Below are 17,103 nucleotides of genomic sequence, written 5' to 3'. Positions count from 1 at the left end.
ATATACGAAAGCACAATCATTCCGCTTCATGCGCTCGACCGAGATGGTCAAATATTAAATAAAAGATGTCTGTGCTCAATTTTTGTTCTTGCTCTCTCGCTCTCTCTGCTCTCTGTTCTCTGAAATATGTACATATGTATATGTATGTATGCATGTGAGCACAAGCAGCAGCTCACTAAATCAGTGTTGCCGAAATTTTTTCAGCAAAAGTATCAAAACCGAGGGCTGAAAGTAGCCAACTTTTTTCTAAAATAGCTGAGAAAGTAGCAAAAATTAAAACAATGCTGTTTTTTTTTTCATAAAAAGTCAAAGTTATTAATTTAATTCTGTTAATATCTCATCATAGTTTTTATAATACCACTGACCACAAATAATAACGAAAACGCAAATATTTTGTACGAGGTTGGCGAACGGTTTGAAGAGTTCGGTATACTCTTCACACAGAAGGGAAGAAACGTCAGTCCAACGCGAAAAATTTCAATTTTTGTGAGCTTCTGCCTGTGCTCACATGCATACATACATATACATAGTTGAGAGAGCAAAGAGCACAGATAGAGAGAGAGAGCAAGGGAAACATTGAGCATAGAGCAATCTCTTGGTCCACCAACGACCATCTCGGTCGAGCGCATGAAGCGAAATAATTGAGCTTTCGATGTTTGACGACTTCGATGTTTTTCAATCAAAAACATCGATGTATCGGTGAAAAATCGGGATTTTTTTTTATTATAAATGAATTCAATGTTTATATTCTTAATAAAATTAAATAATATATTTTCGCTTGTAATTCATTTCAAAACTTAAAAATTAAAAAGAAACAAAAACAAAACTAATTAACAAATAAAAAATAAATAGTCCATCAGTCTTTTTTTTTAATTATCATATTTTAAGATCTGCAATTAGATTGTTATTAATATCATTTTTTAAATCAATCTAAGTATGGGAAACTTACCATCTAATATTCTAATGGGTCTCATTTGAGACCCAACAGTTTTTGTTGATGTTCACCCCCAGCAAGCAATTGGAAGACTGTTTTAACAGAAATCGTCTTGATGAGTCTTTTTTGAGTCCCTTTGACGATTAAAAAACGATCTAATCTCCTGGGCGATCGAAAGAAGACTCATAAATGACCCTTTCATATGCTCAAAGTATGATTGCTTTGAAATGCAAAAGCGAAATGCAAAGCAATCGTCAAATGAACATGCAGGTGATTAAAATATGATCGTTGCTTGCTTTTGCTTTGTTTCTATGCACTCATATTCTGGTTGCTTGGCTGATCCAAAAGCGACTCTTATCTAAGTTAAACGGCACTTTTTCTTAAGCACCTTGGAATATGAGTCAGAAATGAAATGAATAGTCTTTTATGATCAGAAAATGAGCTCAAATATGACTATTTTCAATCGTCGTGCGAGTCTTTTAAGACTCACTTATGCTCTGTTAAACTCAAAAATGCTGGGAGGGCCAGTATGTCAACATTTTTTTACTTCAGCGAGCTTCTTTTTTCGCTGACAAGTAGTCCAGCTTTGCTGAACATCCTCTCACTCTCCGTAGAGGTTGCTGGCACGCATAAACATTTCTTAACGTCGGATGCATTCTTCTTAAGTAGCCAGATAAATTACTGGTATTGCCACTTGTAAGATATATTTTTCCACACTTTACACATTTAGCTGAGCCATTAGACAATTTAGTACAAAATTTCCATACTTCCGACTGTCCATACCTTGTCTTTTTCACGGGTGTTTCTCCTTCATCAATGTCTGTTGATTTGCGATGTACACAAAAATAACACATAAATACATATATGCAGAAATATAAATATAATTGAATGCTAATAATACCATTACAGCTAACATCTCTCAAAAACTTGTCCATTGCCTGCCAGCACCAATATCCTACAAAAATAATAAATAAAATAAAGAAATAAATAAATGCAAATTTTGTTCTTACCAAGCACAACACGATTTTTACTTAATGTACAGAAACCAGTAAATTTAGTGGTGGGAACATTTATACAAAACATCGATCATCGAAAAACAAACATCGATCTTTCTCGTTTTATTTCAAACATTGATGTATCGATGTTACATCGATGTTGCGCCCAGCATTACTGTAGAGCTGGAGAACCATCGATGAAACCACCGATAGTATCGATGTAACTATAGTTTTTCGATACATCGATGGTCGATATATCAACAATTTATTCTTGCCTTATTTTAATTGTATTTATGTTTCCAAAGTAACTATTGCAATTAAACATTTTAGCGAACAAACGCAATCTATTTCCTCTATACTGACAGTTCCTCTTTTAATATGAACAAATTTGTCGCTACGTAGATTAAATGGTTTTATGCAAACTCATTTGTAGCCTGATTTTAATATATTCTGTGATTTCTTAGACAAACATACATATGTACATAGATTTTCTTATCCCTACGCCTTCAGCAACTACGAGTCTATCTGATAACGCCGACGCTGCCAAATCTGATCACATGCAACAAAAAATGTGTGTCGGAAGTTTGGTCTCATTTTGACCGCTTAAAAAGTGTTTACCAGATGTCGACATTACAGCAAAGAATACCGCTCAAGTCACAAAACTTTTTGTTTGACGAGTCTACCCATTTTTGCAAAATATTGAGAAAACTACCATCATCACCGACTGAAGAGCTGGGTTAAAAGAAAAGCATGTTAACCAAATCATTTTTATAAACAAAAATCAATGGATGGAGCAAGAAGCTGTTCAAGAAAATTAATTAAAAAAGTGAATGGATCTTTCAATTTTTTATATATTTAATGATAATGAAAATTGAACTAAATATGCCGGTTTTGTTGAACCAATAGCCAGACAACACAGTGAGAAGCCGAGCAAATACGAACGGTCTGGGAACCAATGCTCGAAAATAAGTGTGCAAAACGCTTTACACTACGTGTCCGGTCTATGTGTTGTCTGGTTAGTGGTTGAACTTTACTATACATAGTATGTGAATGTGTATTTAATTTGCAAGATACATATGTATATGAATTTAATAAAGCAAGAAGTTTCGATGGAACCATCGATAATATCGATGGTTTAAACAATCATTGGGAAAACCATCGAGTACCGTCTCTATCAATGGTTCTCCAGCTCTAGTAGCCTGGACCTTAAAGTGAGGAACCGAGCAAATACGAAGTTGTGTGGGTCGTAATCTCTCTCTGGTTAGTGGTTCAATTCAGCAAAGTTTTCGATATAAATAAATATATTTTCAAAATGTGTTATAAAGTTTACATTAAGTCTTAAACGTAGTTTTGGGAACCCGATGTAGAATGTATAATTGATTTTGAATGTTTTTCGAATTTTAAAAAAATGTCTTCCAGTGTACATTCATTTACCGAATAATGATCAATTAGATTTTCCAAATTATTCGCCAGATCTACTGTAGTCTTAAATACTCTTGACCATATGATCTGCTCTTCAGTACAAATAAAATATGTCAATGATCCTGCATGATTTTCACGCAGATATAACTGACTGAATTGTTGCTTAAGCATGTTCGTGATAGTATTGATATTTGTCTCGGTATCCATGTCGATTCGTATTTTTAGTTTAATTGTAAAGCCGCTTAAGCGCTTAAGGGCGCAAATGTTATCCAGGCATTTGAATTCACCATTCGCCATGATGGCCAGTCGATTACATAGCTCCTCGCACTCATCCATGCTGCACATATAGAACAGAAGGCAGCATCTATTATTAGCGAGGAGAGTCTCGCGAAAGTTAACTTGTACCCACCTGTGTGATGTGAGCACCACTGCTCGACTTTCAGTCTGGAGGTCCTTAACGCATTTCCATAAGAATCGTCGCGATATGGGATCTACGCCCGTTGTCGGCTCATCCAATAGCACCAAGGATGGCTCGCCAATCAAGGCCATGGCAGCCAGTAGCTTCCGTTTGGTTCCACCAGAATAGTTTTTCACGGCCACATGACGATACTTAACTAAATCCATTTTCATTAACCAGTATTCCACATTGTTTTTCACGGCCCTTCCACCGTCCTCAGTCCTGAGAGAGAGACCACGTAGGAGTGCCATCAATCGAAGGCACTGCTCGGCAGTCATAAATTGATTGAGTGCATCGTACTGTGGACAGTACCCAAATTGCTGGCGGTAGAGCACTTCGTTTTGCCGTATATCAATGCCCTTGATCCGTATATGTCCACTATCTAAAATCTCGTTGGCTGTGATCATTTGGAAAGTGGTCGTCTTGCCTGCTCCATTAACTCCCAGCAGTCCAAAGCATTCGCCGGGCTTTGCAGCAAAGCTGATACCGCAGACAGCCGGTTTGCCTGCATAGCTCTTGTGCAGATTTCTGACGATCAAAGGATAATCATGAGAGTTGTTTGTGATGCAATCGTTGATCGTCTCCATCTCCTGCTGCGGACTGCCAATTCCAGCTTTAGGTGGTATCTTACAGCTCTTGCCATGAAAAAAATCGATCAATTGTCGGCGATAGTACTTGTTTTCTAGCACAATTGTGAAGAAGCACATGACTAGGAAGAGCACGACAAGTGCATAAGCGAAAAATACTCCAGTGGATGGCGGAGCAAGTGACGATTTCTTGCGCTGTGTCAATAGATTTTCGTTGATGATCCGTAGCTGATGGTTCAAATTGAAATCGGGCAGAAAGCAGAGAAAGGCAATTTTTGTCTCATGAAGTTTCATTGCCTGAATATTGCCGGAGGTGATTAAAGGTGCGATCTCTGAAAAAAAACATTGCTTCATGTAAGGCGAAGTGCATTAAATAAGAAGTAAGAAGACTCTAGTCGAGACTGCTCGACTAGGAGATAACCTGAACCCTCCAAGCTGATATTTTAATCATTCTAAAAAAACACGCTCTGCTAACTGCGCAGTAAGCAGCGACTGCGCTGCAGTGTGGGCAATGTTATGAGAATTTATTTGTTGAATAATTTAATTTGTAGACGTACAATCTTAATGAAACTTACAGAACGAAATCATATATTCTGTATGCACATTCCGAAGCACAAGTCTCTAGTAATTGAACTAATTTTTTTACAAATTGGGGGCGAAGGGGGTGTGGTATCCAAAATCTGTAAATTACAAAATGATTGTATTCATCACAGTAAATCTGAAACTTTCAGGTCTAATAACGTTCAAATGAGGCTGAAAAAACAAAATCAATTTTTCGATAATTCTCGATAAAAGAGTTGGCGGATGATTTATCGAAAAAATAAACCATACTGCGTATGGTATACACGAGTATGCATGCCAATTTTCAGCTCTCTAGGTTTTGTATCTTCTGCGATGATTCCTTCTGCCCGTTACATACTTTTACCCAAAACCATTATACCCTGATTTCCCATTTTCAATGGGTTCAGGGTATAAAAACAGAAGCCCAACTATGAAGGATTTGTCAATCCTTCTCAGTCTAGTTATAGGCAAGACATAATTACCAAGCTACACATGTACAAATATATATGTATATATCCTCTTGGGAGCGTGGAAAATCGGGAAAACAATGTTCTGCAATGTTTTGAAGCTGGAGATGAGAGTATTGGGACAGTTTATATTGCTCCCTGACTTCGTTAGTAAAAAACATGTATCTTTTGAATGAGTATACAGTCGGTAAGGCAACCAGCATGAGAATATAATCTTTTTAGTTAGCCTTATTAAGACAGACAACATTACAAAATTCGGGGAAACAACCCTGTTCTCTTTATATAACAGCTTTCAGATATTGATCCAGTTTCGATAAGAATTATACAAATTTCGTAATGCCACGGAATAAACAAAATTAGTTCTATACATCACTTACTACGATTAGCAAATTGCATAGCAGATATTGATCACTTACCTGAAACAATAAACATAAGCAGCAGATATGTTGAAATTGTTGATATCGACTTAAAGTTATTACCCAAAACGTACAAAATAGGCAGATAGCTGCAACCATATAAAAATATACTCCATGCGATTAGCTTCTGCTGTTCGACTTTATACAACTCATCGGGCATTATCAGCTGTTGGATTAAAAACAGCGTCAGGCAGACGATGCCATGCAATAGCGAATCAAACACAAAGGTGGCCCACCAATATGTGAAGCGTGACATGGGCTGCAGTTGTCGAAATCCGTTCACATGCTCCCCAAACGGCAATGCGATGAAATAGAACATGTAGAAGAAATTGGCAGCTGTTACGATGACTGCAAAGTATTCGAGCCTTGCGGAGCTGACATCGCTAACGAAACGCCTAATGGGCACATAACTAGCATCAATAAAAGATTTCGCTTCTCCATCTAGTTGCTGCAGCATGCACGTGTCCAGCATATTTAGTAGTATGATACTGCTGTGGTAGCGATTACTGGCCCAATATATTACTATACTCGGTTTCTCGTCAGTGGTGCGACTCGCTCCACTGATCTTAATCAGGCCAATAGTATCCTCGAGAAATTCAGCCATATTATCCCGCTGCATCTGCTTCAACTCTGTAGAAATTTTGAACCGAATAGTTAAATCTAATAATAAACATTGTATTCGATGAAAATTACCCTCATTAATGGTAAAGTTTCCTCGCACCACTAACGTTTTAGCATTAAGTCCACTATTTTGAATGTATTGACGTAAATGCTGCTCGAACTGTGTATCAAAGCCAGATGGGTTGTAGATATAGACACTGCCCGTGCGTAGCTGTGCGAGTTTTAGTGGCAAAGCGTACTCATTATTTACCACCGACATATAGTGCATCAGCAAAACAGCGAAGACAATGCCAAGCATAGATATGCATAGCTGTATGGAATAAACAAAAAAAAAAAAAAAAACACATTAGGTAAAAAAGGGGCTGAAATCTAAATAATATTTATGTATGTATATTATAATAAATAGATTTATTTCAATCTGTCATCCTTAAAAACTGAATAAACAAATTAACGAATATATATGTTGGTGTTGGAGGAATTCTTTGGAATACTCTATAAAGTATTGATGCTAGCAAGTAAGTAAAATGTTTTTTGATGCAATGTTTGTTAGTTAGTTTGTTAGTTTGTATTTACCATACAGACAGTATATCTCCATTCTTTAGATAAAAATGTCAATTTTTTGTAGAAAATTGCAGCAACGAGTTGCCAGAAACGGGGCTCAATATTTTTCAACCGTTTGTATGGGTGTATCAGTGCAGATTCGCTATTGCGAGTGCCATCGGGTGTATCCACTTGATCGGCACCTCCAGCACAACTTCAGCAAAAGATGATTGATGTAAAGATGGCATGAATATACGACAAACACTAAGAACTTACTTCAAAAACACGCTCTCCAATGAGGTATCAGCAACGGAGATTGTTATAATGCCCAACCTATCTTTAGCTCCCTCCAAACTGCGCAACATGTCATGATATTTCAAGACACAGTCATATGGCAATCGAATATAAAGCGTGGGCTTTACAATATTCTGTAAGTAAATAATGTTTTTAAATAAATAATAATAATATAATATATATCTATATATAGATATATATATATGTTAACCTCCACGGAAGCATTCTCTATAAAATTGCGTATTTCAGATAAGATGTCATCTTTATTGAAATTCTCGTGGGTTTCCAGCTTAAGGCAATAACCGTTGCCCCATTTGCGCTTAAGCTCCAAAGGTGATCCGGTCCTTTCCAGCCTGCCGTTCGACAATATACAAATGGTGTCGCCGAGTTCTTCGGCCTCTTCCATATAGTGCGTTGTGACCAGAATAGCCTTCTCTTTGCGTAGCTCAAGCAAAATGTCCCAAAATTCGCGGCGTGATTCGATGTCTAGGCCTGAGGATGGTTCGTCTAATATAACAATTCTGAACAATGAAAGATTTAAAACACATTAGCAATAAAGCAATTCGACCACGATCGACTTCAAAATCAGTAATACCATATAAATTTAATTATGTGCTTTGTAACTTAAAAGAAAGAAATAAAAAAATAAAAGCAGCAACAGAAATTATTTGGTAGCCAGTTAACCTAAAAAGTTAAAACAAAATAAAAAAAAAAAACTTAAAAATTTGTTAAGAAAAATAAAATGAAATATACTTTTCCAAACTTAAAAGCAAGTAAAGTAATAAGAACAAAAAATTAAAATTTTTAAGGACTATTAGTAAACAACTATTATTGCAGAAAAAATTATTAAAAAAAAATATATATATTATGTATATATATATATATAAACGTTACTAACTTAGTATTGCCAGCTATGGCAATACCTAGCGATAGACGTCGTTTCATTCCACCAGACAACCGACAACCATATTCAGTTGCTTTGTCTGTGAGATGCAACTTTCGCAGTTTCGATTCCGCCCAGCGTTGCGCGTCGGAGCGTGTTGCTCCTCGTAGCTGGGCGAAAAATTCCAAATGTTGCTGGCAGGTCATATAACTCATAAATACGCTGTGTTGTGGACAAAAACCAATCAGGTGACGATACGACGCAACATCACGTTCACTGCAAACAAGAATGTTTCCCGCATCCTTTGGAACGATACCTAAAAATAAACAAAGACAAGTTATATTATAAAGATTTAAAAAATATATATGAAGTGCGGTGGTTGACGGTTTTCAATATACTGAGTACTTGGGCATTGTAGATGCTCGCTGATAATCTGCTGCTAGTAATCGAATGGAGTTCTATGTAACCACTGGAGCTGAAGGGCGACCAACCCACGGAGCTTGGAGGATAGCGTATCGAGGTAAGTATCTCAGTCTTGGAAGATTGAGACGGTACTCCGCGGAAAGTAGTTATGTGGTAGCGACGCACTACCGTTAAGTTAGCATCACAATCAGCGAGCGATGGAGCTTTCTTAATTTATTACACCTTAAACAAAAAACCTTAAAATTGATAGACAATATCCTAAAGGATGAGCCTGTATATGGTATACAAATCCTAATGTAGAGTCGTAGGACTGTTTTTATTTTATATATACCCATAATCATGTTCATCATAGTCGTCTTGCCGGCACCATTATGCCCCAGCAGAACAGTGATCTCCTTGTTGCTGATCGTCATGTCTAGATGGTCTGCAATGTGAGTCTCGCGTTTACTCGTCTTGAATTTCTTGCACAGATTTTTTATAATTATCGCATTTGCGCCACGCGGTGCGGTTGTATATTCATTGCGGTGGCGCTTCTTATATGTTTCCGGCTGAGAAGAGCAGAAAGATTGGTAAACTCAATTTTTAATAATATTTCATACTTACCTTTAGGAAGAATAGAAAGGGGCGCTTAAGACCGCCAGGCCCGGGAAATACGCATACCAAGTAGTTGTACAGCAAAGCGTAAAATATGGTCTGGCAGATGAGCGTTAAATAAACTGTTAAGATGCTGCTGAAGTCATCTTTAATAACTCGAGTCAAGTCAGACAATTCAAAATTGCGGTCTGCCATTTTAATTCGGATTAATGAGTTTGTTGATAATCATATAAAATCTTTTCGACTTACGTTTGTTACAGAACGTCTGCAGTACATTAACGCCTTCCAGAAAAGCGTTTGTCGAAAATAATTTAAATGCCAAATTTGTTATCCAACCACTAACAATACTAAACACATATGGTATTATAAGTAAGATAAGTCCGCCAATTTTAGCATAAAAGACTGTAAAGAAGTTCCAAAATATCTGTTTTTATACGTAAGGGGGGAATTATTATCACTCACCTGAAAAAAAGCATACGGATATTAAATAGGAATACGACATAGTGGCAATAATATATAAAAAATATAGGGTAAATATATATATGAAATGAATTGACCCCAAGGCGCCATATTGCCAGGCGATAGTCAAGTTGATCACCAGGAAGCATCCATACAATAGAATACGTAAAATGAAAAAGCTAAGGCCATTCAAAAAGCTCATGGGCGTAACGAGATTGAGAAACTCATTGATGCCATTTTGTTTCTCTTCGACTAAAGGTACCAGAAATGTGCCCAACAGAAGCAATTTGAATAATATGCTAAATAGTGTCCCGAAGTTGACTAAGCGATAGCTATCGGCTGGGCCTAGCTCCAGATTAGGGATAACATTCACCAGCAGTTCATATCTCGGATCAAGTTGCTGGTAGCGCATATACTGGAGATCAACCACATGTTGAAGCGTGAAAAAGCCTTCACGTATATATTCATCATCATCTATAGGAGAGTCATAACTAAGTATTAGGTATATCCGCAGTACTTATTTAGCTACATATATACGAACTCTTTTGATGATTAATTTCGTCATCATTCACAAAACGTTTTTTTGGTGAGCTGCGTACACGGTTTGATGAGAGGCTATACTTTATGCCGGATCCACTTCCTAAATCTGGCAATGACTGAAAATTTATGGCAAAGCAGCTCCCTCTGCAATGCTGTTCCATGTCTAATTGCATTTCCGCACTATTGTTGTACTCGTAAATACCTTTAATGGGAAATCTTTCTTTGATTATTTCTATTATTTCAAGCATATACAATTTTTAAAAACGTACGTTCATATTGAATTCCCAGTTCATTTCCCACAAGTTCCATTAATCGTCTGGTATTTTCAGTAATTGGCGCATAGTATACCCAATCGTAATCATTTCCAGGAAAATAGCGTAGAAGAGAATCCTGAATATGAAATAAACAAATGGTTTATTTTATTGAAAATAATATTTTAGTAAATAAATGCATATGCATGTAAAACAAGTAAGAAAGCTCTAGTGGAGACGACTCGACTACGAAATCCCCTGAACCCTTCAAGGAACTGATATTCCAATATGTATACATATATTCGTGTCTTTCTGCTTACACAAGAAACACACACACACACACATGGTGCCGGCTTAATATTGGAAATTAAAGATGTACTCATTTTCGATAAGGTTATTAATCAATAACAAAATAATATAGAATTTGGGAGATATATACATATATGGACATTTAAAATCTTATATCTTCTAAGATCGACGCGTTCATACATACGGACAGACGAACAGGTCTAAATCGACTCAGCTCGTCACCCTGCTGAAGAATATACATACATAACATACATATGTGATTTGTAAAGTCTGTCACGCCTAAAGAGGCGTGGCAGAAAGCTGCCATTTCAGCAACAGCCTAAGGTGGGCTGAGGGCACAACAGCCGACTCTCGCTCGTTATCGCCACTAATCTAGGCATACCGAAAGCTGTTATAATTTTTCTCAACGGGTTTTTTATATCCTCCGACGCTTTTGATCTTATTATCAAAAAAAAATATTATAGAAATAAAGAAGAAAGTAACATTTTTTTCATAGATCAATATTTTATAAAACTTTAAACAAAACTTCAAGTTTTCAACTTTGGGTACACTTCGTCTGACCCTTTTATAGTTAGGTCAATTTTAACATTTTAAACCGTAAATTTTCCTTTTTTTCTTCACCTAAAGTTACATACTTGAATTATTATGTATCACAATTTCATTTTTGTCATTTTTGCGCGAGTAATTGGTCAATATGAGTCGAGAAAAGCAAATCCCAATATAACTGCGTCAAATAATATTAAATATATACTAAGAAGGAAAACGAGTACTCCAAATTGACCGACCGATTACGAGCCCAATTTCGAACAAAAGAATTTTTTTCATTGTGAAGATAATAAAATTCTCTTTAAGACGAAGTGCATTGGTTAGCGGCACTGTTAAAAGACACGCTGTTAAATCAGCTGTTCGCTTTGCATAACCTACTATCACTCAATCGTGGGTTAGCGTTATCTCTAGTAGTATTGCTAATATAGTGTGTTAAACATTGCACACGGCAAAAAAAAATGCTATTCGAATTATTAGTAGCTTGGGCTCGTAGGCTATCCCCTTCCAGTGTGCAAAATATAATAATATCCTTTGGAAAAACTGCAAAACTTGAAATTCAACCAAGATCAGGCCTTTCTCAAAAATTTAGTGTCAGAGGTAAACGCCAAATTCTGGTCACGATAAACACAGATCCAAAAACATCTGCGTCAAAATTACATTTACATTTACATAGTCAGCCATAATCCCCAGACCTCAATCCAGAAGTATAAAATATCCTCAAAAGATTCCCTAATCTCAGTTTTAAGTGCCGAGTGGGTGAAAATCGCCGAAAATCAAAAAACCATTAGTACGGAGTATGCGTCGTCGACTGCATGCAATTGCTGCAAAAGGCGGTCCTGACCTAATACAACACTTTTGTTTATTTCGTTTCATTTAACCACTTTTTAATAGTTGAAAAATCATTGTGAACCTAAACTTTTTTTGCCGACTGTAAAATACTTACATAGTCTTTAACTTCAAAATCCTCCAATTGTGTTTCACTTGATTTATTTGATAAATGTAAGTACGACCATTGAACTGTGGTCGATACCATGCAGACAATGACTAAAAGTTTCCAGTTATATTTCAAATTAAGCCAATTTTTCCAACAAAACGACAGAAATAACGCCATTGCTAAAATTACTCATTTTTAACAAAGGCCGATAACATTATCGGTGTTTCACTGTTGAGACACAATAGGTTGCGCAAAGAGTAGTCCCATTACTTTTAATCTTAATTAACAGCTCTCTTGTGACGTCACATTTTCAGATTGTACTCTGTTATGTCAGCGGAAGCTTGGCGGGCACCTCAACAGACATCTACCAAGTGGTCTAAAACCACCAAAATTATTTATTTATTTATTGTTACCAAGAATTAATTCTAAATAACAATTTTTTGTTAAGCCAGAGCGACTAAGGCCTTCAGGCATTATTTACATTATATAAATTATTTACTTTATATATATTATATACATTCAATCTTACATTATATAACTGACCAGAGAACACATAGACTTGATATGTAGTTCAAAGTTTTTCAACATAGAAAAATCTGCTGTGCTTATCAGCATATATCTATTTTTAGACATCGTCGTGCGCGGTGTCAGTGCAGACTGTTTAAAGAGAAACAACAACAGCTCCGAACTTCGAGAACAATTTCGTGCGTTTGTGCTGTGGGCAAGCGTCTTCTCTGTGAAACACAGACTATAAACAATTGGACATTTTGTGACATGAAGAAAATTAATGAAATTAAGGAATTGAGAGGTGCTACACCTGCTGAACTTAGATCACAAATCATGCGGCAACAAAATTGCAGCAATAGAAAATAATGCCGATCAATCAATTGATTCTATTAGCATCAACACCAGCAACAGTTCCAGCGGCCAAGCGAGAAGCTCAAAAAATAAAGTTTCCAGCTTTGCGGTGGAAAGCCGCAAGCCGCTTCTCCGCTAACGCAAAAGCATTGCGTCGTCTCCTACCGATAGTCCGACAAGCAATCCTAAGAGAAGCTCCCAATCTACTTTTCAGAAGCCCATGTTGGACAATACGTATCGGAACAGATTCGAGCGATACTAATGACGAAGATGAAGATTCAATGTCCACTGAACCTATCAACCCTACGGTCTCACTGACAAAAGCAGTGTACTACTAATCACCGTAAACAGCAGGATAAGCTTAAAAGCACATCAGCTCAGCCCCGAGCTAACAGTCAGTCTCATTTGACTACTAAGTGAAACATTCCTCCTATCCCATTAGTGAAACCCAAATACTTGACGGATTCGTGCCTAAACGCTTCCGCTTCACCTGCCACACAGCGAAGTACCCTTCAACGAGCCATATGAGTTTCCAGGTCTAAGTGTTCAAATGAGGCTAAAAAACAGAATCAATTTTTCGATTATTCTCGATAAAAAAGTTATCGGATGATTCATCGAAAAAATAAACCATATTCAGCTCTCTAGCTTTTGTATCTTCTGAGATCGACGCACTTATACAGACGGACGGACAGCTATATCGACTCAGCTCGTCGTGCTGATCAAGAATATATATACTTTTTGGGGTCTGCGATGATTCCTTCTGCCTGTTACCACTAACCATCGACCATCTCGGTCGAGCGCATGAAGCTGAATGATTGTGCTTTCGAATATTTTCGTTGCCTGAACCTAAAAGTGAGGAGCCGAGCAAATACGAAGTTGTGTGGGTCGTAATGTCAAAAAAAAAGTGTGCAAAACACTTTACACTACGTGTCCGGTCTATGTGTTCTCTGGTTAGTGCTGTTACATACTTTTTCACAAAAACATTATACTCTGATTTTCTGAAATAATGACGTCACACACGTCGTGACCACTGACCAGAGATGACTAGTGATGTGAGCCTTTAATGGCTGCCGCTTGTTGGTTTATCTATTAATCGGCAACTAATAGCAGATATTTAACATCTTTCAGATATTAATAATAATTAGCAGATTCGATTCGTTAATAAGCCAGATTTTCCGCTATCCGCAATTTCAAAATTTTTCCCGCAATCACACTTAGAAATAAGCCAGATCTGTCCGAAAATGCCACTAACCATATTGTTTAGAGGTGTCATCGATGATGGGCCTTCGATGTTCATCAACAATATCGATGTTTTCCCAATATCGAGTATCCCTTTTAAAAGTGCCTACTGGGTGTATTAACAGTACATTGCTATTTTTTAACATAAGAATTACAGTCTCGCCATTGTTAATAGACTCAATCGTGCTCTCGTTTACATATAAACTGGAAGAAAATGAGCATCAAATCAATATTTCCTATTAATTTAGATAGACTGACGGACAAGGAACGTCACAATTATATTCTTAATCATTATGTGCGGCCCTCTATGGCTGAAGGTGAATCGCGTATTCATAAGCGGGATATTGACGTTATACGTGAGAATCATCGTTTTCTTTGGGACGAGGAGGAAGCAGCCGACATTCGCACATTGAGCTGGGAGCAGCGTTTGGCCTTACGCTATTATCGAAAGCTATTCAAAGAGTATTGCATAGCCGATCTCACGCGCTACAAAGAGAATAAAATCGCTTTGCGCTGGCGAACCGAAGAAGAAGTGGTCACCGGCATAGGACAATTCCAATGTGGCAGTCGGCACTGTGGGGAACGCAAAGGTCTCCGCAGTTGGGAGGTCAATTTTAAGTATATCGAAGAAGGTGCTCCACAAAATGCACTAGTCAAGGTAAGTGTACGTAATCTTAATTATCTAGATTATTCAATACGCTGATTTACATTTTCTTTATTTATTAAACTGGTTATTTAAATACTTTGCAGTTGCGCCTTTGTGCTGTGCATACGGAACAACTTAATTATCGAACCAAGAAAAAAGAACATAAGCGCCAGAGGCGCAGAGCGAAAGAAGAACGCAATAACGACCGTAAGCAAAAGAGACGCAAAACAAATCAAGAAAGCGAGAAAAACCTCGTTGAGAGTGAAAAGTTAGAGGAAGAACAAGAAGACACAAGCATCGTAAGTTTAGATGACGACGAGCAGATTTGGGGTAAACAACTGGATCTAAGCAAGGAACAACCATCAAGAGAACAAGAATTTGAGCGTTATCTAGAGGATCTACTATTATAAAAGTTGACAAATATGACAAAGTCTGGCTGTCGTTTAAAAGGACTTTAGATTTGCTTTTGTTTACTGAACTGTTGTAAATACAATAGCATTCTCTTTATTAATACAGAGCTATAGCTCCTCTATGGCTATATCATCTACAGACTGAAGTTTGCAGACGTGTACATAAATATACATACATTTACATTTATACAATAAAAACATGTACAAACAGTGTAAAAGGTCCTGCAGTTATTCAAGGTAGCTCCACGGACCTTTCACTGAGCACACATAGTATACATACATACATTTACATATATATATATATATATATATATATATATATATATATATATATATATATACCAACACCAAAAAATTTGAAATAGACATTAAGGCTGTGACGACTGTCGCTTTAGAAACAATTGCGATAGAACTTTTTGAATACAATTTGGGGGTGACTCGTGATTAACTAAAAAATTAAGTTTAAAGCTCTCGTTAGTTTGGCGTTAGCTATTGAGCTTGCGCTAAGAGCTCGGCAAATGCCTGCGGCGGCTTAAAGCGTCGTACTTCGGTGAACACCATCTCCTTCCACTTCTCTACAGTATTTTCATCTTCCTCAAAACTTTGATCGTAGAGCGTTGATGTAGCTTCATCACTGGGATCATGCCATTTCTCCATATATGGATGTTCAAGGGCCTGCTCGGCTGTAATACGCTTCTCCGCGTCCAGTTCCAACATCTTTTCCAGCAATTCAATGGCCAGTGGATTGGCACCGCGAAAAACGTCGCGAAAATTTCGACGCGGCATCACGGGTAATGATCGTATATAAGTGCGTGCGCTCTCCGACGAGATCTTGTTCATAAATTCATCATTCGGTGTGCCCAGAACCTCCATGATTAGATTCAACTGGTGTATGTGGTCGGTGCCTGGGAACAGAGTGCGTCCCGTTAAAAGTTCAGCCATGATGCAGCCTACAGACCAAATATCCACTGTCTGATTGTAATGCATCCAATTAAGCATGATTTCAGGCGCCCGATACCAACGTGTTGCCACATATCCCGTCATCTCGCTCTCCGCGGGTCGAGCCAGTCCAAAATCTAAGATGCGCAGCTCGCAGTCCTCATTTACAGCTAAATTGGAGGGCTTCAAATCACGATGAATGACCCCGGCGCTATGAATATACTTTAATCCACGCAATATTTGATAGACTAGAAATTGCACATGCTCATCAGATAGCTTTTGCGTGCGTATTATATTATTAAGATCAGCGTCCATCAGATGTGTCACCATGTAGACTTGCTGGAATTGATCTAACGAATCAGCTGGCTGCCCGGGATGGAAGACATCCAACAGTCCAATGACATTCTCATGATCCATGTGCTTCAACAGGCATAGTTCGCGGTATGTGCGTTTCGCATGCACTGCTGATTGAAAGGGACGGGCCAATTTCTTAATGGCCACCTTTGTCGAGGTACCTCGTACCACGGCTTTGCACACTTGTCCGTAGGCACCCTGTCCAACAGCCTGAAGATTTTGGTATGTTTCAGGAATTTCCCATTCCGTGCGATTAATCTCGATTTTATAAAACTTCGGCATTTTCATGGACTTTATGATTGTCGTAATAAAAATCGTCTTTTTATCTTGTTATCCAAAAGAATTTCACGAATTAAAGAAGCAGTATTCTCATAGTGATGTACAAAGACAACATAGAGACGATTAGTCGATAGTATTTTACCAA

The 17,103-nt window shown here is 37.5% G+C and overlaps 3 protein-coding genes across 3 annotated transcripts; 1 reads left to right on the top strand and 2 right to left on the bottom strand.

The window, feature by feature from the left end:
• Positions 1-3,224: 3,224 nt before the first annotated feature.
• Positions 3,225-12,471, bottom strand: Eato (Engulfment ABC Transporter in the ovary). The gene is made up of 15 exons (XM_030390278.2): positions 12,243-12,471; positions 10,463-10,583; positions 10,195-10,395; positions 9,657-10,127; positions 9,444-9,596; positions 9,204-9,382; positions 8,932-9,148; positions 8,193-8,493; positions 7,506-7,815; positions 7,277-7,428; positions 7,034-7,214; positions 6,533-6,770; positions 5,840-6,469; positions 3,761-4,727; positions 3,225-3,688 (listed from the first exon to the last, which is right to left on the bottom strand). Exons 1-15 carry the CDS (start codon positions 12,408-12,410, stop codon positions 3,268-3,270), a joined length of 4,710 nt encoding a protein of 1,569 aa, XP_030246138.2. The 5' UTR covers positions 12,411-12,471; the 3' UTR covers positions 3,225-3,267.
• Positions 12,472-14,513: 2,042 nt separating this feature from the next.
• LOC115565545 (uncharacterized) lies at positions 14,514-17,005 on the top strand. The gene is made up of 2 exons (XM_030390753.2): positions 14,514-14,988; positions 15,081-17,005. The coding sequence occupies exons 1-2, from the start codon at positions 14,545-14,547 to the stop codon at positions 15,384-15,386; spliced, it is 750 nt and encodes a 249-aa protein (XP_030246613.1). The 5' UTR covers positions 14,514-14,544; the 3' UTR covers positions 15,387-17,005.
• p38b (p38b MAP kinase) lies at positions 15,436-16,967 on the bottom strand. The gene has a single exon (XM_030387634.2). The coding sequence runs from the start codon at positions 16,965-16,967 to the stop codon at positions 15,876-15,878; it is 1,092 nt and encodes a 363-aa protein (XP_030243494.1). The 3' UTR covers positions 15,436-15,875.
• Positions 17,006-17,103: the final 98 nt, after the last annotated feature.

Source organism: Drosophila navojoa, chromosome 3 (assembly GCF_054131105.1).
Source record: "Drosophila navojoa isolate 15081-1374.11 chromosome 3, UAZ_NAV_1.0, whole genome shotgun sequence".
Lineage (NCBI taxonomy): Eukaryota > Metazoa > Arthropoda > Insecta > Diptera > Drosophilidae > Drosophila > Drosophila navojoa.
This window is presented reverse-complemented; position numbering and strand designations above follow the sequence as displayed.

Bases quoted from the DNA above. Each gene is read 5' to 3' on its own strand.
- LOC115565545 (XM_030390753.2), top strand. From the start codon at position 14,545: ATGAGCATCAAATCAATATTTCCTATTAATTTAGATAGACTGACGGAC. The intron at 14,989-15,080 runs GTAAGTGTACGT...AATACTTTGCAG, and splicing joins CACAAAATGCACTAGTCAAG to TTGCGCCTTTGTGCTGTGCA.
- Eato (XM_030390278.2), bottom strand. From the start codon at position 12,410: ATGGCGTTATTTCTGTCGTTTTGTTGGAAAAATTGGCTTAATTTGAAA. The intron at 9,597-9,656 runs GTGAGTGATAAT...ACTTCTTTACAG, and splicing joins ATCCGTATGCTTTTTTTCAG to TCTTTTATGCTAAAATTGGC. The intron at 6,771-7,033 runs GTAAATACAAAC...TATTCCATACAG, and splicing joins GGAGATATACTGTCTGTATG to CTATGCATATCTATGCTTGG.
- p38b (XM_030387634.2), bottom strand. From the start codon at position 16,967: ATGAAAATGCCGAAGTTTTATAAAATCGAGATTAATCGCACGGAATGG.